Below are 27254 nucleotides of genomic sequence, written 5' to 3'. Positions count from 1 at the left end.
GCCCCCCCCCCGTGGGAAACGAACCCACAACCCTGGCGTTGCAAGCGCCATGCTCTACCAACTGAGCTACACGGGGCCCAGTGTATCCAGAGTAGTGTATCAAGTAATATATTAACAACGCAGAATCGATACTACAGTAAAAATCTCAATTACAATAAAAAAGTAGTTCTCCATATACAAAACGAAATCATTTAGAATAAATACAAATCCAGTTCTTTACACTTTATTCAATACATTATTACAAAACATCTGAACTAAATTCACACAAATAGGGAGGGTATCCCAGATCCAGATTCAGCCTAGTAGTCTGGACACTCTGGTTATAGAAACCCAGATTCAGCCTAGTAGTCTGGACACTCTGGTTATAGAAAGCCAGATTCAGCCTAGTAGTCTGGACACTCTGGTTATACAAACCCAGATTCAGCCTAGTAGTCTGGACACTCTGGTTATACAAACCCAGATTCAGCCTAGTAGTCTGGACACTCTGGTTATACAAACCCAGATTCAGCCTAGTAGTCTGGACACTCTGGTTATAATAACCCAGATTCAGCCTAGTAGTCTGGACACTCTGGTTATAGAAACCCAGATTCAGCCTAGTAGTCTGGACACTCTGGTTATACAAACCCAGATTCAGCCTAGTAGTCTGGACACTCTGGTTATACAAACCCAGATTCAGCCTAGTAGTCTGGACACTCTGGTTATAATAACCCAGATTCAGCCTAGTAGTCTGGACACTCTGGTTATACAAACCCAGATTCAGCCTAGTAGTCTGGACACTCTGGTTATACAAACCCAGATTCAGCCTAGTAGTCTGGACACTCTGGTTATACAAACCCAGATTCAGCCTAGTAGTCTGGACACTCTGGTTATAGAAACCCAGATTCAGCCTAGTAGTCTGGACACTCTGGTTATACAAACCCAGATTCAGCCTAGTAGTCTGGACACTCTGGTTATACAAACCCAGATTCAGCCTAGTAGTCTGGACACTCTGGTTATACAAACCCAGATTCAGCCTAGTAGTCTGGACACTCTGGTTATAGAAACCCAGATTCAGCCTAGTAGTCTGGACACTGGTTATAGAAACCCAGATTCTATAAAGCAGTGTACTATAGTGTACTCCATTCTGCTATAAAGCAGTGCACTATATGGTCAGGTAAATATGGTGCCATGTGGGACACATTGTGGTTCAGACCGTGCTGTGTGTCAGTGTTGTCATATCTTCCCCCAGAGACAAAGGTAGTGCACTACATAGGATATAAGGGTGATGTTTAGGACATAGTGTGTGTCAGTGGTGTTATCTCATCCCCCAGAAGTCTTCCTTCCTGCTCTAACAGTAGTGCACTACATAGGGAATAGGGTGCCATTTGGGATGCAATGTGAGGGGGGGGGGGGGGGGTCAGTGCTTCCTGTTATCTCTTCCCCCAGAAGTGGTCCTTCCTCCTCTGGGCTCGGTCCAGGACCTGGGAGGCCATGGAGCAGGACGCTGCTGACCTGGACGAGATCTGGGACATCCTGTCATCTGGAGGGTCACCAAGGGTCAGGGGTCAGAGATTAGCCAGGTCAGGGAGAGAGTGATCAGCTGACCCCCAAAGAAATAGAACCTCAGCTAGCCTTTATGCTTTATGTCATGGAGATATTGAAGCAAATGTCTCATTTTATTTTGTGTAAGAGGAGGTGTCACTTCACTTGTATCAAGACTTTAACACTGAATACCAACATTACCCCTAAGCCTGCCTTTAACACTGAAGACCAACATTACCCCTAAGCCTGCCTTTAACACTGAATACCAACATTACCCCTAAGCCTGCCTTTAACACTGAATACCAACATTACCCCTAAGCCTGCCTTTAACACTGAATACCAACATTACCCCTAAGCCTGCCTTTAACACTGAATACCAACATTACCCCTAAGCCTGCCTTTAACACTGAATACCAACATTACCCCTAAGCCTGCCTTTAACACTGAATACCAACATTACCCCTAAGCCTGCCTTTAACACTGAATACCAACATTACCCCTAAGCCTGTCTTTAACACTGAAGACCAACATTACCCCTAAGCCTGCCTTTAACACTGAATACCAACATTACCCCTAAGCCTGCCTTTAACACTGAAGACCAACATTACCCCTAAGCCTGCCTTTAACACTGAAGACCAACATTACCCCTATGCCTGCCTTTAACACTGAATACCAACATTACCCCTAAGCCTGCCTTTAACACTGAAGACCAACATTACCCCTAAGCCTGCCTTTAACACTGAATACCAACATTACCCCTAAGCCTGCCTTTAACACTGAATACCAACATTACCCCTAAGCCTGCCTTTAACACTGAATACCAACATCAGCCTAGTTAGTCTAGTTGTGATGAGCTGAGCTTTAACTTATCCAGAAGTCCAGGACACCGGATGGGTATACTACAGAACAGGATAAAGGAGAGTCAGATATATATATATATTTATTTTTATAAGCTTGAAATGGGCATGTCTAATTGACTGAACAACCAAAAACACATCTCTGAGTTTAGGTTTCTTAATGAACCAGAAAATAAATGACTAAGGCATTGATCCTGCATTGTAGTATATCACCTTCATTATCAGACTAATGTGAAGAAGCTTGTTGCCATGACATTACCTTCATCATCAGTTCCACAGCCACCCCCTGGACACAGCAGCAGATCCGACGTCCTCAGGCCTAAATTACCTAGAGTAGAGGAAGACAATGGACACCTGTTCTGTTTGTTGTTGTGGGAGATACATGTCAATGCTAAGATAACAGTACATTTTTGCTTTCCATGTTATTACACATGATGCACAATACTGCTACAGTTATAGTCCGTTGTCTTCCAATGAACTCCTTAGTAGGTCTGTGGCTGTGATGAACTCCTTGGTAGGTCTGTGACTGTGATGAACTCCTTAGTGGGTCTGTGACTGTGATGAACTCCTTAGTGGGTCTGTGGCTGTGATGAACTCCTTAGTAGGTCTGTGACTGTGATGAACTCCTTAGTAGGTCTGTGACTGTGATGAACTCCTTAGTAGGTCTGTGGCTGTGATGAACTCCTTAGTAGGTCTGTGACTGTGATGAACTCCTTAGTAGGTCTGTGGCTGTGATGAACTCCTTAGTAGGTCTGTGACTGTGATGAACTCCTTAGTAGGTCTGTGGCTGTGATGAACTCCTTAGTAGGTCTGTGACTGTGATGAACTCCTTAGTAGGTTCTACCCCAGGTGTTTCTACCCCAGGTGTTTCTACCCCAGGTGTTTCTACCCCAGGTGTTTCTACCCCAGGTGTTTCCACCCCAGGTGTTTCTACCCCAGGTGTTTCTACCTCAGGTGTTTCTACCTCAGGTGTTTCTACCCCAGGTGTTTCTACCCCAGGTGTTTCTACCCCAGGTGTTTCTACCTCAGGTGTTTCGACCCCAGGTGTTTCCACCCCAGGTGTTTCTACCTCAGGTGTTTCTACCTCAGGTGTTTCTACCTCATTCTACCCCAGGTGTTTCTTCCTCAGGTGTTTCTACCTCAGGTGTTTCTACCTCAGGTGTTTCTACCTCAGGTGTTTCTACCCCAGGTGTTTCTATCTCAGGTGTTTCTACCCCAGGTGTTTCTATCTAAGGTGTTTCTACCTCATTCTACCCCAGGTGTTTCTACCTCAGGTGTTTCTATCTCAGGTGTTTCTACCCCGGGTGTTTTTACCTCATTCTACCCCAGGTGTTTCTACCCCAGGTGTTTCTACCCCAGGTGTTTCTACCTCAGGTGTTTCTACCCCAGGTGTTTCTACCTCAGGTGTTTCTACCTCAGGTGGTTCTACCCCAGGTGTTTCTACCCCAGGTGTTTCTACCCCAGGTGTTTCTACCTCAGGTGTTTCTACCCCAGGTGTTTCTACCCCAGGTGTTTCTACCCCAGGTGTTTCTACCTCAGGTGTTTCTACCCCAGGTGTTTCTACCCAAGGTGTTTCTACCCAAGGTGTTTCTACCCCAGGTGTTTCTACCCCAGGTGTTTCTACCTCAGGTGTTTCTACCTCAGGTGTTTCTACCCCAGGTGTTTTTACCTCATTCTACCCCAGGTGTTTCTATCTCAGGTGTTTCTACCTCAGGTGTTTCTACCCCAGGTGTTTCTACCCTAGGTGTTTCTACCCCAGGTGTTTCTACCCCAGGTGTTTCTACCCCAGGTGTTTCTACCCAAGGTGTTTCTACCCCAGGTGTTTCTACCCCAGGTGTTTCTTCCTCAGGTGTTTCTACCCCAGGTGTTTTTACCTCATTCTACCCCAGGTGTTTCTACCCCAGGTGTTTCTACCTCAGGTGTTTTTACCTCATTCTACCCCAGGTGTTTCTATCTCAGGTGTAGGCCTATTATTCTGAAAATAAACTGAATGGGGGGGCGGGGGTTCTGGAGTGGAGTCAGGAATGGAGGGAGACGAGAGGAAGAGAAAGAGTTGAAGGACTCTGGAGAAAAAGGGATTTCCCCCAGTTGTGATCCTCTGGCATCGGCTTCTGTATCTTTTGTCTTGAGGAGAAAGAAGCAGCTAGGAACTACAATACTAGACAATATCTGGTCTGGCGGGAAGGAAGGAATGAGGACCGGACTACAACTCTGTTTCCTTCTCACGTCCTGGTTATGTTATTCAACAGGTAGCCTGGTGTCAGATCTGTTGGTGAGACAGCAACAAGTTTGCAAGACGGCACGTGGCAAGTCAACCCAAACAGATACAGGCTACTTACATAACCTAACCTGGACGTGGCAACTAGGCAGGACAGTCCAAACAGATCTGGGACCAGGTTTTTTTGTTACGCAACGGTAGAATATGCTGAGAAAAGCCACAAACTGTAACGATGTCTCAGCAGTAGAGAGAGAGCGAGACCACACCCCACAGGGACTCAGTCAAACATACTGACCTATATACTGTAGAGATGACGGAAACCTGACACACACTCACACACCTCCCATCGACGGTAAATGATGCTCATTGTCACATTTATATGTTCATTTCATTCTCACTAAACTGTCTTTGATGAGGCAGAATGCAGTGTTTTGATTGGCCCATAACTATAGGGTGATGATGTGACGCGACAACGTCACACAGTTTGAATTGAAGTTGCGGATGCAGCATCCCAAATGCCAGTAATGTAAAAGAGGTTTTGATCAGTCAAAAACCAATGCTATTTGTATTTTCAGTTAAACTGCTGAGGCCGTTTGTAGTGATAGTGGTCTTAAGGATAGTTACCATTATGTTGGAACTCTGGGTCTCTGAGCATCCCCTGGATGCGGTTAACAGGTGGAGGGACGGCGGCGTGGGGTCGTCCGCTGGTGGTGCGTTTACGGGAGGGTTTGGCCTCTGGTGGAGGATCAGGGGGGTTCTCTGGAGAGGTCTCCCCCGACCAGGAGTCCTCTCTCAGGGGGAGGGGGTCCACAGTGGTCACCCCTGCTGCTGGAGAGGAAAGGGGCTGGTTCCGCTCCTCATTCTGATAGAGACACAACATCAGATTCACTAACTAACAAGACTAGAGGCACCTATAACAACAGATATACTCCCCCCCAAAAAATAGCATTGACAAAACATAAGGCATACAACCAGCCAAGTAAAAATGTTCTTATCTTAGTCGAAACACTAGCAAATACAATCAATCAATCAATCAATCAAATCGATTTTATAAAGCTTTTTATATCAGCACAGCAGTTATCACAACGTGCTTTTACAGTAACCCTGCCTATAAATACTAGATGTATCTTCTCCTTACAGTAACCCTGCCTATAAATACTAGATGTATCTTCTCCTTACAGTAACCCTGCCTATAAATACTAGATGTATCTTCTCCTTACAGTAACCCTGCCTATAAATACTAGATGTATCCTCTCCTTACAGTAACCCTGCCTATAAATACTAGATGTATCTTCTCCTTACAGTAACCCTGCCTATAAATACTAGATGTATCTTCTCACCAAGGAGAAGCTCTTCCCACTATCCCAATATCCAGTGGTGTAGTTGGTACCTGTCTGGCTGCTCGTTGTGGGGAGGCCAGAGAGGGGTGTTTAAAGGGGGGACGGGGTTTACCCAACGGAGGTTCACTTCTCCTCACCCAACCATTAGCCTCCTTCATCTTAGGAGGAGACACCAGGATAGCACCTCCTGACAGACAACAGACAAAGGGTTATCACATTTAAACCTCTGGCGATCAATAACTTTTTTTTTTTTTTCAATTCAACACAGAACAGAAGTAATGAACCATGCTTTGAACTTGACTGTCATATGACTGGGATATGTGGTTGTTTTTCTACTAAACTGAATGGTACTGTCTGTAAGATGCTCTGGATAAGAGTATCTGTTAAATGACTCAATTGTCATGTAAAATGTAGAAAATAGTGAGTTTGGTGTATAATATTGACCTGACCCATGACTGAACCATGATTTGTCTGTGAAGATCAGAGATTTTGAGAAAGTGTAGGCTGGATGCAAGCTACGGTGGGAAGATGACGAGTCTGACGTTGGTTTGTTTCCACTATCACCTAGTTCATGGTCATGGTGAAACTGCCTCAACACAGTAGTTAGTTGGTTTGTTTCCACTATGACCTGGTTCACATTGCCCCTGGAGACAAACTGGGCTGGACCAAACATTGCCCCTGGAGGCCCCTGGAGATAAACCCAGACTGGGCCGGACCACACATTGCCCCTGGAGGCCCCTGGAGACAAACTGGGCTGGACCAAACATTGCCCCTGGAGGCCCCTGGAGATAAACCCAGACTGGGCCGGACCACACATTGCCCCTGGAGGCCCCTGGAGATAAACCCAAACTGGGCCGGACCACACACTGCCCCTGGATAAATGTATTTGATTGTTTTTGTACCAGTAACCCCTCTCAATAAAAAAAAAATTTGAATACAAAGTTGGTCACAAAAACTAAAAATATAGAGAAAAATATGTCAACAATATATTTGCTAGGTTACCAGTGGCTGGAGTCGTCAGGTCGTGGTGAGTTCTCTGAACAGTAGCGATCCTTTGCAGTGTGGGGGTGGGCATCCTACCATCCTCTCTGGAGCTGTGGGAGCCTGCTACAGACGACGGACGCAGATGGTCCAGAACCCTCAGCCTAGCACACAGACAGACAGACAGACAGACAGACAGACAGACAGACAGACAGACAGGCAGGCAGGCAGGCAGGCAGGCAGGCAGGCAGACAGACAGGCAGGCAGGCAGGCAGGCAGGCAGGCAGGCAGGCAGGCAGGCAGGCAGGCAGACAGACAGACAGACAGACAGACAGACAGACAGACAGACAGACAGACAGACAGACAGACAGACAGACAGACAGACAGACAGACAGACAGACAGACAGACAGACAGACAGACAGACAGACTGTGATGAGTGTGATCAAATGAGTCAGGCGCAGGAGGGAAATCACCGAATGCAGAGTTTATTCAGTCGTACACAAAAGCACTGGATAGCGACAAAACCAAACAGGGTAAATACAATGTAACGATAGCTCCAACAATAAACAGGCACAGGGGAAATATCTACCCTGGTAAATACAATGTAACGATAGCTCCAACAATAAACAGGCACAGGGGAAATATCTACCCTGGTAAATACAATGTAACGATAGCTCCAACAATAAACAGGCACAGGGGAAATATCTACCCCAGTAAATACAATGTAACGATAGCTCCAACAATAAACAGGCACGGGGGAAATATCTACCCTGGTAAATACAATGTACAAGGAGCTCCACCGAGCTACACTACTCTCACAATGAACAATCACCCACAAGGACAAGGGGGCAGAGGGAACACTTATACACGGACTAATGAGGGGATAAGAACCAGGTGTGTGTGATTGACAAGACAAGACCAATGGAGTGATGATAAATGGAGCGGCAGTGGCTAGTAAGCCGGTGACGACGAACGCCGAAACCTGCCCGAGCAAGGAGGAGGGGCAGCCCCGGCGGAAGTAGTGACACAGACAGAGTCACAGTGTGTTGAATCAACATGCAGTGAGGCAACGCAACTCTGTGGTCTCTAAAAATGGTAGCTCCTGAAAAAAGTAACAAAATGATGACTGTCATCAATATGGATAAAAAACAGAGTGGAGGTAACAGAACTGACCGTCTCCAATATGGATAAAAACAGAGTGGAGGTAACACAACTGACCGTCTCCAATATGGATAAAAACAGAGTGGAGGTAACACAACTGACCGTCTCCAATATGTATAAAAACAGAGTGGAGGTAACACAACTGACCGTCTCCAATATGTATAAAAACAGAGTGGAGGTAACACAACTGACTGTCTCCAATATGGATAAAAACAGAGTGGAGGTAACACAACTGACCGTCTCCAATATGTATAAAAACAGAGTGGAGGTAACACAACTGACCGTCTCCAATATGGATAAAAACAGAGTGGAGGTAACACAACTGACCGTCTCCAATATGTATAAAAACAGAGTGGAGGTAACACAACTGACCGTCTCCAATATGGATAAAAACAGAGTGGAGGTAACACAACTGACTGTCTCCAATATGGAAAAAAACAGAGTGGAGGTAACACAACTGACCGTCTCCAATATGTATAAAAACAGAGTGGAGGTAACACAACTGACCGTCTCCAATATGGATAAAAACAGAGTGGAGGTAACAGAACTGACCGTCTCCAATATGGATAAAAACAGAGTGGAGGTAACACAACTGACCGTCTCCAATATGGATAAAAACAGAGTGGAGGTAACACAACTGACTGTCTCCAATATGGAAAAAAACAGAGTGGAGGTAACACAACCGACCGTCTCCAATATGGATAAAAACAGAGTGGAGGTAACACAACTGACCACTCAGTGAAAGCAGAAATCAACTGGAAATGGAGAAGGAATGAAACAACCACATACTCATCCTTTCTCTCAACTTTTCTCTCCTTCTCCTCTTCTTCCTCTCTGTTCTCCTCCTCCTCCTCCCCCGGTCCACCCCCAGCCCCTGTCTCATCCTCCTCCTCCCCCCCTCCACCCCCAGCCCCTGTCTCCTCCTCCCAGGCTAGTCTCCTCTGAACAGGCAGGGTGGGGTTTCCAGGGTCAGGCTGACCAGGGGGGCCTGCTGTGTCCCCAGCCCCCCTGGTGGAGTTCCTTCTGCTGGACACGGGGGTGAGGGAGGCAGGGGGTCCGGCTTTGTAGCTGGAGCTACTGTCAACCCTACAGACACACAGGGAGAGGAGGAGGGAGAGGGACACACAGTGAACATGACCTTAATAGGTCAGATCTATTAAAACCCCAATATAGGACTCTCAGCATTAGAGTTTAGGTGGGGCAACCACCCAGCTAGCTCTGCGGCTTCTACCCAGAAATATGTGGCTCTGCTTCTAAGTCAAATCACTTGGCTACACTTGATTTCAATTTAATTCTACGCCTGCAGAGGCCCGATTTTGAGGCCTAAAGTTGCATCCCATCTATGGGAAACCCTGAGACAGACAGACTACTTCATCCAACCCAAACTTAAAGATATGCTAATGTCATGCTATAGCCAGCTCTGTGGTCTCTCTCTCCCCCTCACCTAGCGAGGTCCAGAGCCTGGATGGTAGGGCTACCGCTGTGGTCCTCCCCGTCCCCTGACCCTGTCCCAGAGGTGAGGTCGGAGGACGAAGGGGTGGAGGCCTCCCACAGCTGGTTCTGGTCCGACAGGATCTGGTTGAAGTGGAGACGGGAGAAATGGGTCCCCCACGCCCTCTGTCTGTAGGTCTCCGCCTTCTCACGAAGCTCTCGCACCTGGGAGGATTGATTGATTGGTTGGTTGACTGATAGCATTTATTAGATTTTTTTTTAAAGTAGCAGGCTGCTCCGGCCAGAAAGTTGGACAGGGCTCAGTCACAACACAGCTTCTTTATTTTCTATAGGTGGAACCTAGCCTGGTGCCAGTGTGTTTCTGCTCTCTTGTCAACTAACTCATGGAATCATCATACCAAACGTGTTTGGCTCGACAATGACAGAAATGGAGTCGGCAAGAGCACAAACGGACCTTGGACCAGGCTATATGTTTAAATCCAGTTCCTGAAGAACTTCATATGAATACTGTACATAAGCATTTCAAGCACATTAACAGAACATGGCAGGGAACCTTGCAGTATCTGTGGCATCACATTAACAGCACATGGCAGGGAACCTTGCAGGATCTGTGGCATCACATTAACAGAACATGGCAGGGAACCTTGCAGGATCTGTGGCATCACATTAACAGAACATGGCAGGGAACCTTGCAGGATCTGTGGCATCACATTAACAGCACATGGCAGGGAACCTTGCAGGATCTGTGGCAGCACATTAACAGAACATGGCAGGGAACCTTGCAGTATCTGTGGCATCACATTAACAGAACATGGCAGGGAACCTTGCAGGATCTGTGGCATCACATTAACAGAACATGGCAGGGAACCTTGCAGGATCTGTGGCATCACATTAACAGAACATGGCAGGGAACCTTGCAGGATCTGTGGCATCACATTAACAGAACATGGCAGGGAACCTTGCAGGATCTGTGGCATCACATTAACAGCACATGGCAGGGAACCTTGCAGTATCTGTGGCATCACATTAACAGAACATGGCAGGGAACCTTGCAGGATCTGTGGCATCACATTAACAGAACATGGCAGGGAGCCTTGCAGGATCTGTGGCATCACATTAACAGCACATGGCAGGGAACCTTGCAGGATCTGTGGCATCACATTAACAGCACATGGCAGGGAACCTTGCAGGATCTGTGGCATCACATTAACAGAACATGGCAGGGAACCTTGCAGGATCTGTGGCATCACATTAACAGAACATGGCAGGGAACCTTGCAGGATCTGTGGCATCACATTAACAGCACATGGCAGGGAACCTTGCAGGATCTGTGGCATCACATTAACAGAACATGGCAGGGAACCTTGCAGGATCTGTGGCATCACATTAACAGAACATGGCGAGGGAACCTTGCAGTATCTGTGGCATCACATTAACAGAACATGGCAGGGAACCTTGCAGTATCTGTGGCATCACATTAACAGAACATGGCAGGGAACCTTGCAGGATCTGTGGCATCACATTAACAGAACATGGCAGGGAACCTTGCAGGATCTGTGGCATCAGAAGCAAAGGCGGCAGACCAATGTTTACTTGTCGTTTTTTTAACTGCACAGTCAACTTCCCTCTGATACTGATCACTAAATCAGTGCTCTGTGAGTAAACGCTTTTCCTGATACTGATCATAGGTGTGTGGTAGAGAGAGTTTTAGACAGTTGAAAGTGTTATCAATAGCTTTAAGACATCCACAATGATGCAACAGATGACTGAGAAGCAGACTCAAGCCACATGTTCTCTTTCATGCACACAAGCAAAGCCAGGGCACGACACAACACACACTGGGCTGGCACCTGGACCCAGGGCACGACACAACACACACTGGGCTGGCACCTGGACCCAGGGCACGACACAGCACACACTGGGCTGGCACCTGGACCCAGGGCACGACACAACACACACTGGGCTGGCACCTGGACCCAGGGCACGACACAACACACACTGGGCTGGCACCTGGACCCAGGGCACGACACAACACACACTGGGCTGGCACCTGGACCCAGGGCACGACACAACACACACTGGGCTGGCACCTGGACCCAGGGCACGACACAACACACACTGGGCTGGCACCTGGACCCAGGGCACGACACAACACACACTGGGCTGGCACCTGGACCCAGGGCACGACACAACACACACTGGGCTGGCACCTGGACCCAGGGCACGACACAACACACACTGGGCTGGCACCTGGACCCGGGCTGGCACCTGGACCCGGGCTGGCACCTGGACCCGGGCTGGCACCTGGACCCGGGGCACGACACAACACACACTGGGCTGGCACCTGGACCCAGGGCACGACACAACACACACTGGGCTGGCACCTGGACCCAGGGCACGACACAACACACACTGGGCTGGCACCTGGACCCAGGGCACGACACAACACACACTGGGCTGGCACCTGGACCCAGGGCACGACACAACACACACTGGGCTGGCACCTGGACCCAGGGCACGACACAACACACACTGGGCTGGCACCTGGACCCAGGGCACGACACAACACACACTGGGCTGGCACCTGGACCCAGGGCACGACACAGCACACACTGGGCTGGCACCTGGACCCAGGGCACGACACAACACACACTGGGCTGGCACCTGGACCCAGGGCACGACACAACACACACTGGGCTGGCACCTGGACCCAGGGCACGACACAACACACACTGGGCTGGCACCTGGACCCAGGGCACGACACAACACACACTGGGCTGGCACCTGGACCCAGGGCACGACACAACACACACTGGGCTGGCACCTGGACCCAGGGCACGACACAACACACACTGGGCTGGCACCTGGACCCAGGGCACGACACAACACACACTGGGCTGGCACCTGGACCCAGGGCACGACACAACACACACTGGGCTGGCACCTGGACCCAGGGCACGACACAACACACACTGGGCTGGCACCTGGACCCAGGCTGCCTCCTAAATGGCCCTCTGTTCCTTATATAGTGCACTACTTTTGACCAGGACCCATAGGGCTCTGGTCAAAAGTATTACACTATATAGGTCATAGAATGATAAGACTGGTAAACTGATAGACTGGTAGACTGATAAGACTGATAAGACTGGTAGACTGATAAGACTGGTAAACTGATAGACTGGTAGACTGATAAGACTGGTAAACTGATAGACTGGTAGACTGATAAGACTGATAAGACTGGTAGACTGATAAGACTGATAAGACTGGTAGACTGATAAGACTGATAAGACTGGTAGACGGATAAGACTGATAAGACTGATAAGACTGATAGACTGATAAGACTGATAAGACTGATAAGACTGATAAGACTGGTAAACTGATAGACTGGTAGACTGATAAGACTGGTAAACTGATAGACTGGTAGACTGATAAGACTGATAAGACTGGTAGACTGATAAGACTGATAAGACTGGTAGACTGATAAGACTGGTAGACTGATAAGACTGATAAGACTGATAAGACTGATAGACTGATAAGACTGATAAGACTGATAAGACTGATAAGACTGGTAAACTGATAGACTGGTAGAATGATAAGACTGGTAAACTGATAGACTGGTAGACTGATAAGACTGGTAGACTGGTAGACTGATAAGACTGGTAGACTGGTAGACTGATAAGACTGGTAGACTGGTAGACTGATAAGACTGATAAGACTGGTAGACTGATAAGACTGGTAGACTGGTAGACTGGTTGACTGGTTGACTGGTCGACTGGTAGACTGGTAGACTGATAAGACTGATAAGACTGATAAGACTGGTAGACTGGTTGACTGGTTGACTGGTTGAGTGGTAGACTGGTAAGACTGATAAGACTGATAAGACTGGTTGACTGGTAGACTGGTTGAGTGGTAGACTGATATATTGATAGCTAGCAGCACTTTGGAGAAGGGTTGACCTCAATTACTTTTCAACAGAATCAATTAGAGGTGGGTTACACTGAAATTCCACCAGGAAATCCTCCTTCAGCTGAAAAACAAACATCTCTTTATGTCCTCATTGATTTCCTCAATCAGACTAGAGCTCACCTGAAATGGCTTTGAGCCCAATCCTGGAGTGGAACATCAGATCAATCACTATAGCCCAACTAATGGTTCTAATAATCCCTTTGTTTTTATTGGTGTGTATTGAACTACTTTACTTAGAATACAATGGCAATCATTTCCTAGAATGCTCTTCTGCATCTTGGCTATATTTAGTACATTTCCATGAAGTTTATGGGCCAGGTTTCTATGTGCCGTACAAGGCAAGGTACGGTTAACCAGTCAGCATATTCAGGTTGAATGGAAAGAAGAACGTTGTCTAACCAACCTCCTGCTGACTCACTGTACTGACGCTGACACTGCCTGATACACACACACACACACACACACACACACACACACACACACACACACACACACACACACCGTGCTCTCACACACACACACACACACACACACACACACACACACACACACCGTGCTCTCACACACACACACACACACACACACACACACACACACACACACACACACACACCGTGCTCTCACACACACACACACACACACACACACCGTGCTCTCACACACACACACACACACACACACACACACACCGTGCTCACAGAAACGCGCACGCGCACGCACACTCACAATTCATATTTTCAGCAACCTATCAGAGCAACAATCTCAGGCCTAGATATCAGGTATGGAGCCTTTCTGAAACTCAACAATCTCAGGCCTAGATATCAGGTATGGGGCCTTTCTGAAACTCAACAATCTCAGGCCTAGATATCAGGTATGGGGCCTTTCTGAAACTCAACAATCTCAGGCCTAGATATCAGGTATGGAGCCTTTCTGAAACTCAACAATCTCAGGCCTAGATATCAGGTATGGGGCCTTTCTGAAACTCAACAATCTCAGGCCTAGATATCAGGTATGGAGCCTTTCTGAAACTCAACAATCTCAGGCCTAGATATCAGGTATGGAGCCTTTCTGAAACTCAACAATCTCAGGCCTAGATATCAGGTATGGAGCCTTTCTGAAACTCAACAATCTCAGGCCTAGATATCAGGTATGGGGCCTTTCTGAAACTCAACAATCTCAGGCCTAGATATCAGGTATGGGGCCTTTCTGAAACTCAACAATCTCAGGCCTAGATATCAGGTATGGAGCCTTTCTGAAACTCAACAATCTCAGGCCTAGATATCAGGTATGGAGCCTTTCTGAAACTCAACAATCTCAGGCCTAGATATCAGGTATGGAGAATTTCTGAAACTCAACAATCTCAGGCCTAGATATCAGGTATAGGGCCTTTCTGAAACTCAACAATCTCAGGCCTAGATATCAGGTATGGGGCCTTTCTGAAACTCAACAATCTCAGGCCTAGATATCAGGTATAGGGCCTTTCTGAAACTCAACAATCTCAGGCCTAGATATCAGGTATGGGGCCTTTCTGAAACTCAACAATCTCAGGCCTAGATATCAGGTATGGAGCCTTTCTGAAACTCAACAATCTCAGGCCTAGATATCAGGTATGGGGCCTTTCTGAAACTCAACCATCTCAGGCCTAGATATCAGGTACGGGGCCTTTCTGAATCTCAACAATCTCAGGCCTAGATATCAGGTATAGGGCCTTTCTGAAACTCAACAATCTCAGGCCTAGATATCAGGTATGGAGCCTTTCTGAAACTCAACAATCTCAGGCCTAGATATCAGGTATAGGGCCTTTCTGAATCTCAACAATCTCAGGCCTAGATATCAGGTATGGGGCCTTTCTGAAACTCAACAATCTCAGGCCTAGATATCAGGTATGGGGCCTTTCTGAAACTCAACAATCTCAGGCCTAGATATCAGGTATGGAGCCTTTCTAAAACTCAACAATCTCAGGCCTAGATATCAGGTATGGAGCCTTTCTGAATCTCAACAATCTCAGGCCTAGATATCAGGTATGGGGCCTTTCTGAAACTCAACAATCTCAGGCCTAGATATCAGGTATGGGGCCTTTCTGAAACTCAACAATCTCAGGCCTAGATATCAGGTATGGAGCCTTTCTGAATCTCAACAATCTCAGGCCTCGATATCAGGTATGGAGCCTTTCTGAAACTCAACAATCTCAGGCCTCGATATCAGGTATGGGGCCTTTCTGAAACTCAACAATGGAAACTCTTTATGCCCAATGTATTGTTTATAAGGTGGATACACAGGTGTTCTGTTCACTCATATATCGTCAATCAGTTGGGTGTAAAAGTTAGAGGAGGAAGGGGGGGGGTCATTGACAACAGCCCAAAGAGAAGGAAGGTACAGTACAACAGCGGGGAGACCAGACCATGTTACCTCGTGATACCAAACGTGACTATGCTGACTGTCACGCCCCTGCAAAGGAGGATGGGGAGAGAGAATGGGTTAAAGAGAAATGATTTCAGCCATATCCATGACATTTACTTAGTCTCTCTAGTTCATTACTTTATACACTAACTACACTGACCTCGTCTCCTACTGTGGTAGACACTGTAATAACTACACTGACCTCCTCTCCTACTGTGGTAGACACTGTAATAACTACACTGACCTCCTCTCCTACTGTGGTAGACACTGTAATACCTACACTGACCTCGTCTCCTACTGTGGTAGACACTGTAATAACTACACTGACCTCCTCTCCTACTGTGGTAGACACTGTAATAACTACACTGACCTCCTCTCCTACTGTGGTAGACACTGTAATAACTACACTGACCTCCTCTCCTACTGTGGTAGACACTGTAATAACTACACTGACCTCCTCTCCTACTGTGGTAGACACTGTAATAACTACACTGACCTCCTCTCCTACTGTGGTAGACACTGTAATAACTACACTGACCTCCTCTCCTACTGTGGTAGACACTGTAATAACTACACTGACCTCCTACTGTGGTAGACACTGTAATAACTACACTGACCTCGTCTCCTACTGTGGTAGACACTGTAATAACTACACTGACCTCCTCTCCTACTGTGGTAGACACTGTAATAACTACACTGACCTCCTCTCCTACTGTGGTAGACACTGTAATAACTACACTGACCTCGTCTCCTACTGTGGTAGACACTGTAATAACTACACTGACCTCCTCTCCTACTGTGGTAGACACTGTAATAACTACACTGACCTCCTCTCCTACTGTGGTAGCCTGGACCCAGGCTCCGTCCTTATATCTGTAGTTCAGCGGAGAGCGGAAGTTGGCGTTATACTCTGATTTCACCTTTCTGGAGAGAGGGACAGAAACACAGAGACAGGGCAAGACTGAACACAGGCCAAGTCAGATATTGTATATTCAGCGATCAATTAGCATTGCACTTAGCATTAGCATTCCTAAACTAAAATGTATTAGTTGAATAGGCCACGTGTGAATGACCAAACCCTGCTGCTGTCCGTTGCAGAAGTTCCATGTGATCCTCAGAGAGAGGCAACAATGTTACCAGTAAGTCCCAAAATACTGCATGACACATGGCAGGAACTGAAGATGGAAATAGACAATATACAATACATGAGAGTTCCTATTTCTGACAGGTTCCCTCTCTCTTTCCCATTCCCCTTCCCCACCCCTGACCCCTGACCTCTGGCTCCAGGGGAAGTTTCCCCTAGGTACAGATCTGGGATCAGCTCTCCCTCCCCCCAATCCTAACCTTAACCATTACTGGGAAGAATGCTAAACGAACCCAGGATCAGCGTGTAAAGGTAACTTCACCCTTACAATCTACCCTGTAATCACACCTGACCTCTGACCGCTGATCTCACCTGTGGGGAAGAGGTGCCTTCTGGGGGCTCTGTGACTTCACTTCCTGTTCCTGTTGCAGCGGCCTGCCCCCGTCCTCCTGCTGAATGTTCTCCTCTACGATGCTGGACTTTCTCTCTCTCTGTTCCCTCTTCTTCTTCCTCTTGCTCTGATGTTATCATCCCAACAAACAGAACAGAGCCATTCATAAAGGCTGCGTCGTCCCAAATGGCACCCTATTCCCTACATAGTGCACTACTTTTGACCAGAGCCCTATATAGGAATAGGGTGCCATTTGGGATGCAACCAGTCAGTCAGTCAGAGGAATCTGGGGATAGAACCAGTGGAACCAGTACAGAAATACCACCAACCCTCATGTACACTCCAGCGGGTGTATCCGGTGTTGCACGTGGAGTACATTATCTAAAGAACTGCATTCTTTACCTTCATATTGGAAGTTTTAAGTGTTCATTGTATTTCTCTTTCATATTGGAAGTTCTAGCTGTGCATTGTATTCCTCTTTCATATTGGAAGTTCTAGCTGTGCATTGTATTCCTCTTTCATATTGGAAGTTCTAGCTGTGCATTGTATTCCTCTTTCATATTGGAAGTTCTAGCTGTGCATTGTATTTCTCTTTCATATTGGAAGTTCTAGCTGTGCATTGTATTTCTCTTTCATATTGGAAGTTCTAGCTGTGCATTGTATTTCTCTTTCATATTGGAAGTTCTAGCTGTGCATTGTATTTCTCCAAGGGGTTTTTGAAATGTCAATAAACTGAGAAAAACCTTGCGGTCAATGTCCTAATGTATCCTTATCTTCCCAGAGGTCAGTTACAAATATTTGTTATAAGTAAGTAGGCTATCTGCTTCCTTATTGAAATGTGAAATGTACCGTTGAAGACATTGCCAATGCTGGGAGTATTGCACTGTGGCCTAATCTTGGCACCCAGAACCAGATCCTCGTGTGAGTGCTGATCTCCGGTCAGCTACTACACCTCTGTAAAGTCTGTCACGTAAGAGGCTGAATAAATCAATTACCAGAACAAAGAAAGATTGAGTTGTAGTGTGTAGTGAGTACAACTTGGAAGTACCTTTGATGCTTTCTCAGGTGAAACATTCTCCCTCCGGAACAGAGGCACCTGGTCCCCCTCTAGGTCCCTGCGTAGCCGCGGCCCTCTGGGACGGGGAGAGGCTTTAAAGCTCCTGCTGTACTCACTCTCCAACACCACCGCCGGGTTAGACTTGAAGGGAGGGATGGAACGGTTGCTGGTGTACAGCATCTGGAGAAAACCATGCAGGAAACATCCTGTAACTCAATAATTGATTAATTCTAAAAACACTCTGCTACCATCTACTGGCTGTTTGACCAAACAGCATCTCTGCGCCACAGCTTGGGTAGGCAGCCTCCCTCTCCAACTAGTAATTAGTCTTGAAAACCCGACCCTAGGCAACAGTGACTAGGATCTGGCTTCAACTACGTCACTGTCTACGTCACCACTTTATCCGCTTGAATAAAATACTAAATACCAGCTAGCAAGATGGAGAACACAGAGGTTATATTTCGCACCTCAACTAAAAACACTGCAAAGTTTGGTTTTAAATCACGCCGATTCTGGCATGTCTGCCTCGTGATTTGTCGGGATAGTCCCCATAATTCCCCCCCCCCCCCCCCTTATCGACATAGGTAGTGACGTTGTCACGCCCTGGCTCTGGGGACTCTTTTATGTTGAGCCAGGGTGTTAGTTTCTATGTGTAGTTTCTATGTTTCGTTTTCTATGTTGGCCGGGGTGGTTCCCAATTAGAGACAGCTGTGGCTCGTTGTCTCTGATTGGGACCCATACTTAGGTAGCCTGTTGTGCACTTGTCTTTTGTGGGATCTTGTTCCGTGTAGGTTGGTGTTTTGTTACCTTAGGACTTCACGTATCGTTTTGTTGTTTTGTTGTATTGTAATAGTACTCATTAAAAGATGTACGCATATCACGCTGCGCCTTGGTCCACTTCTTACGACGATCGTGACAGAAGATCCCACCATAACAGGACCAAGCAGCGTGTCCAGGAGCAGACAGCCTGGACTTGGGAGGAGATCTTGGACGGGCAGGGATCCTGGACTTGGGAGGATATCCAGGCCGGAATGGATTGCCGTCCGTGGGAGGAGACGGTGGAGGCGCGCCATAGAGAGGAGCAGCGGCGCCAACCGTGCCGACGTCGGGCACGCAAGAGGCAACCCCAATAATTTTTTTGGGGGGGGCACACGGCATGGACGACGGGGCTGCTGGAGGCAGCTACAGGGCGAGTTTGTGGATTAGGAGAGGAGGCCACCGGGTTTGGGGGGCTGGAAGGGAGGTTGGCGGAGCCTAGAGGTAGAGCAGAGCCAACTCCCCGTACTCAGGCTAGGGAGCGTGAGACTGGGCAGGTTCCGAGGTATGCGGAGCTGCGTACTGTGCCGGCACAGTCATGTACGTCCTGTGCTAGCACCACGCACGTGGCTCAACGCTCGTGGCCTCCAGTACCCCTCCTCGGTCCCGGATATCCTGCGCCAGTGTCACGTGCTGTAGTGCCAGTACGAGTACACAGCCCTGTACGTCCTGTGCTGATGCCTCACACAGAGTGTGTGGAAATAGGCATTCAGCCAGGACGGGTTGAGTCAGCTCTTCGCTCCAGACCTCCAGTCCGTCTCCACAGCCCGGTCCGGCCTGTTCCTGCCCCCCGCACCAAGCCTGTGGTGCGCGTTGCCAGCCCGGCCCGGCCTGTTCCTGCCCCTCGCACCAAGCCTGTGGTGCGCGTCGCCAGCCCGGCCCGGCCTGTTCCTGCTCCACGCACCAAGCCAGGGGTGCGCGTCGTCAGCCCGGCCCGGCCTGTTCCTGCCCCTCGCACCAAGCCTGTGGTGCGCGTCGCCAGCCCGGCCCGGCCTGTTCCTGCTCCCCGCACCAAGCCTGTGGTGCGCGTTGCCAGCCCGGCCCGGCCTGTTCCTGCTCCTCGCACCAAGCCTGTGGTGCGCGTCGTCAGCCCGGTCCGGCCCGTTCCTGCTCCCTGCACCAAGCCAGTGGTGCGCGTCGTCAGTCCGGCACAGCCCGTGCCTGTTTCACCGGTGCCTGGTCAGGTACCGGTCAGCTGCTCCACACCGGAGCCTAAGCAATCCGCTCCACCGATGTCCAGTCCAGCTCCAGCCAGCGGGGCCAGACCAGACCAGGGGCGCTATGGGGGGGTAGTTAGAGGGTGGTGGTCACGCCCGGAGGCGGAATGCCCACCCGGCCCCTCCCCTGTTGGGTTTAGTTGCCGCGGTCGCAGTCCGCGCCTTTGGGGGGGGGTACTGTCACGCCCTGGCTCTGGGGACTCTTTTATGTTGAGCCAGGGTGTTAGTTTCTATGTGTAGTTTCTATGTTTCGTTTTCTATGTTGGCCGGGGTGGTTCCCAATTAGAGACAGCTGTGGCTCGTTGTCTCTGATTGGGAACCATACTTAGGTAGCCTGTTGTGCACTTGTCTTTTGTGGGATCTTGTTCCGTGTAGGTTGGTGTTTTGTTACCTTAGGACTTCACGTATCGTTTTGTTGTTTTGTTGTATTGTAATAGTACTCATTAAAAGATGTACGCATATCACGCTGCGCCTTGGTCCACTTCTTACGACGATCGTGACAGACGTAGTTTCTCTATGCCAAAAGACTCAATCATTGAAACCAGATCCTAGTCACTGTGTTGCCTAGGGGTCGGGTTTTCAAGACTAACTAGTAATGGGGCAGAAAGGGTGACCAACCCTGGGTTCAGGGTGTAACAAGAAGCAGTGAATCTTACTGAATACTTGTGCGTATGTCCCTCTATGACCAGGACATGCCTGTACATGTTCTAGTACAAACGTATTCCATCTCTGTTTGTATGGGCTATCAGGGCTTTAACATGGATGTGATGGATGCTTGGGGTTGTGTTAGTACAGACAAGAGGAGGATAAGAGTGGATCAACTGACACCTGTTCTGCAGCCAGCAGTGGGGAGGCGTGGCCGGCTACAGGTGTCTTCCACGGGAACTGTTTCCTGTACTCTGAGTTCTGTAGTCCAGTCCTCTGTCCAGAAGACTTCAGCCCTGCCTTTCTCCTCAACACATGGTCAACCTGGAATCACATCTCACACTTTACTACACAGGTAACTAGTAATAGCTCACTGTCTGATGCACAGGCCACGGGCTGCATAGAAGGCCTGGGTCAAATACGTGTGTCAAATGGTACTTTCAAATACTTGAGCTGCGCTTTATTTAGTTTGCCTGGTAACAATGGAGCCAATGGAATAGTCTCAAAAGTGCAAACCCCAAGCTAAATCGAGCACATGTATTTGCATACATGAAATAAATAACAACCATTCTCACCCCATTGAAAGCTTGGTCCTGTCTGTCTACAGTAGCCAGGGGGCTCCGGGTGTGGGTCTGGCCCTGAGGAGTGTTGAGGCCTCGTTGGGGGTCCCCTGGAGGAGGGGGACCCCTAGGGGCCAGAGGGGTGTGGACTCTCTCTGGGGTAGGAGCCAGAGGAGAGGTACCAGGTCTGGGGGTCTCGTCCCGTCTCTGTGGGGGCTCTGTGGTGGTGGGGTTCCATTGGAAGGAGCTGGACACCTGGGCCATGTGGGAGGAGGGCACCTTCCTCTTGGACAGAAACTGAGGCTCTCGACTGATACCTGGTGTAATATGGATGATAGAAGGAGAGATGATAGTGTCTCTACTGATACCTGGTGTAATATGGATGATAGAAGGAGATGATAGTGTCTCTACTGATACCTGGTGTAATATGGATGATAGAAGGAGAGATGATAGTGTCTCTACTGATACCTGGTGTAATACGGATGATAGAAGGAGAGATGATAGTGTCTCTACTGATACCTGGTGTAATATGGATGATAGAAGGAGATGATAGTGTCTCGACTGATACCTGGTGTAATATGGATGATAGAAGGAGAGATGATTGTGTCTCTACTGATACCTGGTGTAACATGGATGATAGAAGGAGAGATGATAGTGTCTCTACTGATACCTGGTGTAATATGGATGATAGAAGGAGAGATGATAGTGTCTCTACTGATACCTGGTGTAATATGGATGATAGAAGGAGAGATGATAGTGTCTCTACTGATACCTGGTGTAATACGGATGATAGAAGGACATATGATAGTGTCTCTACTGATACCTGGTGTAATATGGATGATAGAAGGAGAGATGATAGTGTCTCTACTGATACCTGGTGTAATATGGATGATAGAAGGAGAGATGATAGTGTCTCTACTGATCCCTGGTGTAATATGGATGATAGAAGGAGAGATGATAGTGTCTCTACTGATACCTGGTGTAATATGGATGATAGAAGGAGAGATGATAGTGTCTCTACTGATACCTGGTGTAATACGGATGATAGAAGGAGAGATGATAGTGTCTGTACTGATACCTGGTGTAATATGGATGATAGAAGGAGATGATAGTGTCTCTACTGATACCTAGTGTAATATGGATGATAGAAGGAGAGATGATAGTGTCTCTACTGATACCTGCGGTAATATGGATGATAGAAGGAGAGATGATAGTGTCTCTACTGATACCTGGTGTAATACGGATGATAGAAGGAGAGATGATAGTGTCTCTACTGATACCTGGTGTAATATGGATGATAGAAGGAGAGATGATAGTGTCTCTACTGATACCTGGTGCAATACGGATGATAGAAGGAGAGATGATAGTGTCTCTACTGATACCTGGTGTAATATGGATGATATAAGGAGAGATGATAGTGTCTCTACTGATACCTGGTGTAATATGGATGATAGAAGGAGAGATGATAGTGTCTCTACTGATACCTGGTGTAATACGGATGATAGAAGGAGAGATGATAGTGTCTACTGATACCTGGTGTAATATGGATGATAGAAGGAGAGATGATAGTGTCTCTACTGATACCTGGTGTAATATGGATGATAGAAGGAGAGATGATAGTGTCTCTACTGATACCTGGTGTAATATGGATGATAGAAGGAGAGATGATAGTGTCTCTACTGATACCTGGTGTAATATGGATGATAGGAGAGATGATAGTGTCTCTACTGATACCTGGTGTAATACGGATGATAGAAGGAGAGATGATAGTGTCTCTACTGATACCTGGTGTAATACGGATGATAGGAGAGATGATAGTGTCTCTACTGATACCTGGTGTAATACGGATGATAGAAGGAGAGATGATAGTGTCTCTACTGATACCAGGTGTAATACGGATGATAGAAGGAGAGATGATAGTGTCTCTACTGATACCTGGTGTAATACGGATGATAGAAGGAGAGATGATAGTGTCTCTACTGATACCTGGTGTAATATGGATGATAGAAGGAGAGATTATAGTTGACCGTGTGACTCAGTTGGTAGAGCATGGTGCTTGCAACGCCAGGGTTGTGGGCTCTATTCCCACGGAGGACCAGTACCAAAATGTATGCACTCACTACTGTAAGTCTCTCTGGAGCGTCTGCTAAATGACTCAAAATGTAAATAGTAGAAGAGAAATAGTAGAGCTGGGCTCAGTGCTTTAAAGATGAAGATGCATGACAGGAATATGACTAATATCTATTGAATGATGCTTGATAAGTTAACTTGGTATATTATACTGTTACCGGTCATATAGACTCCTTTCTGTGTTTGAAACATTGCCACTTGAGGGCAATGCTCGGAAGTTGGTGGCAGAACTCGGGGAGAACGCCAGCAAAAAAATGCCTCTATTTACATGTTGCTTATAAGTGCATTTCACAATACTTTTGGATTATAATTGGATTATTTAATATAATGCTTAATATAATGTGTGTGTCACAATCGCAAATCAACTGCATTATACTTTTTTTGAAACACTTCAACTTCAACTAGTAAAATGGCTCTTTGGCTATCTTTTTCTACCGCCTACAGTATGTCTAGCTAACAACTGCTGCATCCAAAATAGTTATTTTGCAAAGATCACAACCAAATATAATCTTAGCGACAAAACATAATTGTAAGCGTATGAGACCCCAAAAAAGTGATTTTGTTTAGAAGCAATAAAAACGTAAATCTAGGCTATGTTGAATGGGCGCGCGCATGGTTGCGTGACGTCAGTGTGTGGTGTACCGGAAAGGGGGCTATACCAATCAATCAATACATCTTACCCATCTGGTCAGATCGAAGTCCAGCTAAGCGCATTCGTCGCTGAGGAGAGGCGCTTCTGGAGCGCGCTACCCGGCCTTTAAATTTCCTCTGGTACTCACTGATGCCCTGTGCATGTGAGTGTGAGAATCCAAACATTAGGAAATAGCAAAGGAATAGATGACTTACTATATTGTTTAAGTGGGATATATTTAGCAAATAGCATGCCTTTAAAATAACTGTAAGCATCATGCATGCACAAACATTTGCATGATTCGGCTTGGTCAGATTTAGCCTAGGCAACAGATTGGCTCCATTTGTTTGCATTAAATCAGTGAACTGAGATTGCAGCTACAGCATATCTAGCAAGTTTACAGCTGTATAGGCCACAGTTTCTAAACCATACTGTACTGTCTTTGGCTAGGCTCCTTAATAATACTAACGCAATAAACCTTATTATACAAATCCTCTATTGCCCTTTACAATGGCATGCACTTGATTCATTTATTTGAAGCCTAGAACATGCGCGTTAGGTCTCTCTATTTATCAATAAAAAAGCTGAAATAGCCAGTGCATGTTAGCCACCGCCAGCTAGCTTCCTTAGTTTATCCGCTTATACTATTGTAACACGTTAGTAAACACTTAGCTAACCAAGGCTAATAACCGACATCTTGGAAGTGGGGTTTGATTGTTGTTTCCCCGTCTAGCTAGCTGTACCTGCAATCGTCGAAGATTGTTTATCCGATGTAATCGCAATGCACGATGTTAGTTAGCTTATTTGTGCGAAAGAAACAATATTTCCACTTCTGTATCAATCGAAACCTCTTCTACTCACTCGCGGTGACGTGGATACTTGACGTCGTGTTGAAAACACCGCGCCAGCCAAAGCCAACTGTTGCATTTCTATTGCACTCGTTCAATGAAAAGTACATGTGTTTACCTTGAAATGTACTGGCATTTTTTGTTCAGGTTCTGCAGGCGTTAGGGAGAACTGTGTCTGTGTGTGTGTTTTCCAGCTAGCTGTTATTGTTGCAAACTGAAGTTACTTCTTCAAAGTATCCGGACGGTTACAGGAGCCACTTTGCGTTGCCATGGCAAAGCTTTGTAGCGTTCATCGACACGCGCATGCGCGATCAAAGCAGTTGTAAATAGAGGGTTTGCTTTCTAGGATCTGTGTTAATAATAATAATAATAATATGCCATTTAGCAGACGCTTTTATCCAAAGCGACTTACAGTCATGCGTGCATACATTTTTGTGTATGGGTGGTCCCGGGGATCGAACCCACTACCTTGGCGTTACAAGCGCCGTGCTCTACCAGCTGAGCTACAGAGGACTACACAGTCCCATGTGCTAAATACCTATGCTTGAACTGTTGCCACATTTTCCTCCGTTTTCATTTCACACCAGAATAGAATAGGGACTTTTGCTAGATGTCCAGTTGTGTCATGGACATGCACTTGGACAACTTCACACCATCTATGGACTGATGAGGATGAAGCTTTGACATCCATCTATGCCATAGAAGGGATGGTATGCCTGCAATGTTTTTTGGCAACAGCTATCATCAGTGTCTTTATGTCCAAGGCATTTGCTGCTCCTCTCAAAGTCATTTCAAAATATACTTGTTCAGTGTTGGGGAGTAGTGAACTACATGTGAAAAATCTGTCGATGTGCCCTTGAGCAAGGCACTTAACCCTAATTGCTCCTGTAAGTCGCTCTGGATAAGAGCGTCTGCTAAATGACAAAAAATAAAAATTATGTAGTTCAACTAGTAATTAACTACATTTTGCAGTAGCTTGGTGGTAGTTGAACTAAATTCAAACCTTGGTAGTGTTTTGATAACTTTTTTTTTTTTTTTTTACCATGTAGCGGTGTAGCTAACTACTGGAACTACACACTACTGTTTCACCATGTAGCGGTGTAGCTAACTACTGGAACTACACACTACTGTTTTACCATGTAGCGGTATAGCTAACTACTAGAACTACACACTACTGTTTCACCATGTAGCGGTGTAGCTAACTACTGGAACTACACACTACTGTTTTACCATGTAGCGGTGTAGCTAACTACTGGAACTACACACTACTGTTTTACCATGTAGCGGTATAGCTAACTACTGGAACTATACACACTACTGTTTCACCATGTAGCGGTGTATCTAACAACTGGAACTACACACTACTGTTTTACCATGTAGCGGTGTAGCTAACTACTGGAACTACACATTACTGTTTTACCATGTAGCGGTGTAGCTAACTACTGGAACTACACACTACTGTTTCACCATGTAGCGGTGTAGCTAACTACCTGAACTACACACTACTGTTTTACCATGTAGCGGTGTAGCTAACTACTGGAACTACACACTACTGTTTTACCATGTAGCGGTGTAGCTAACTACTGGAACTACACACTACTGTTTTACCATGTAGCGGTGTAGCTAACTGCTGGAACTACACACTACTGTTTTTACAAAAATAAAATATGGGTGAAGTAGGCAATAATTTCATTTATTTTTCGAAATGAGACTTGCCTAATTGGCACTTGAAACAGTTTTTGTGTTAATATACTAAATTACATATTCTGTAAACTGCTGACTCCAGAGTGAACTGTTCTTGCAATTTGTAGCCTATGACATGTTGGAGTTAGATCATACATATTTGTCGTCAAACCCACTGGCTCCAGGCCATCTATAAATCACTGCTAGGCAAATCCCCTCCTTATCTTAGCTCATTGGTCACCATAGCAACACCCACCCGTAGTCTGCGCTCCAGCAGGTATATCTCACTGGTCAT

General features: G+C 46.9%; 1 protein-coding gene across 1 annotated transcript; it reads right to left on the bottom strand.

The window, feature by feature from the left end:
* Window positions 1-1386: 1386 nt before the first annotated feature.
* On the bottom strand, window positions 1387-25459 carry LOC311122949 (nuclear protein MDM1-like). Its single transcript, XM_084197245.1, has 15 exons — window positions 25395-25459; window positions 24478-24583; window positions 21683-21984; window positions 21291-21431; window positions 18421-18609; window positions 17354-17499; window positions 16725-16821; window positions 15907-15945; window positions 9524-9735; window positions 8869-9165; window positions 6939-7081; window positions 5987-6123; window positions 5221-5458; window positions 2638-2706; window positions 1387-1519 (listed from the first exon to the last, which is right to left on the bottom strand). Exons 1-15 carry the CDS (start codon window positions 25410-25412, stop codon window positions 1410-1412), a joined length of 2244 nt encoding a protein of 747 aa, XP_084053371.1. The 5' UTR covers window positions 25413-25459; the 3' UTR covers window positions 1387-1409.
* Window positions 25460-27254: the final 1795 nt, after the last annotated feature.

This window comes from Coregonus lavaretus (genome assembly GCF_964263955.1).
Source record: "Coregonus lavaretus genome assembly, contig: HAP1_SCAFFOLD_2580, whole genome shotgun sequence".
In the NCBI taxonomy this organism is placed as follows: domain Eukaryota; kingdom Metazoa; phylum Chordata; class Actinopteri; order Salmoniformes; family Salmonidae; genus Coregonus; species Coregonus lavaretus.
This window is presented reverse-complemented; position numbering and strand designations above follow the sequence as displayed.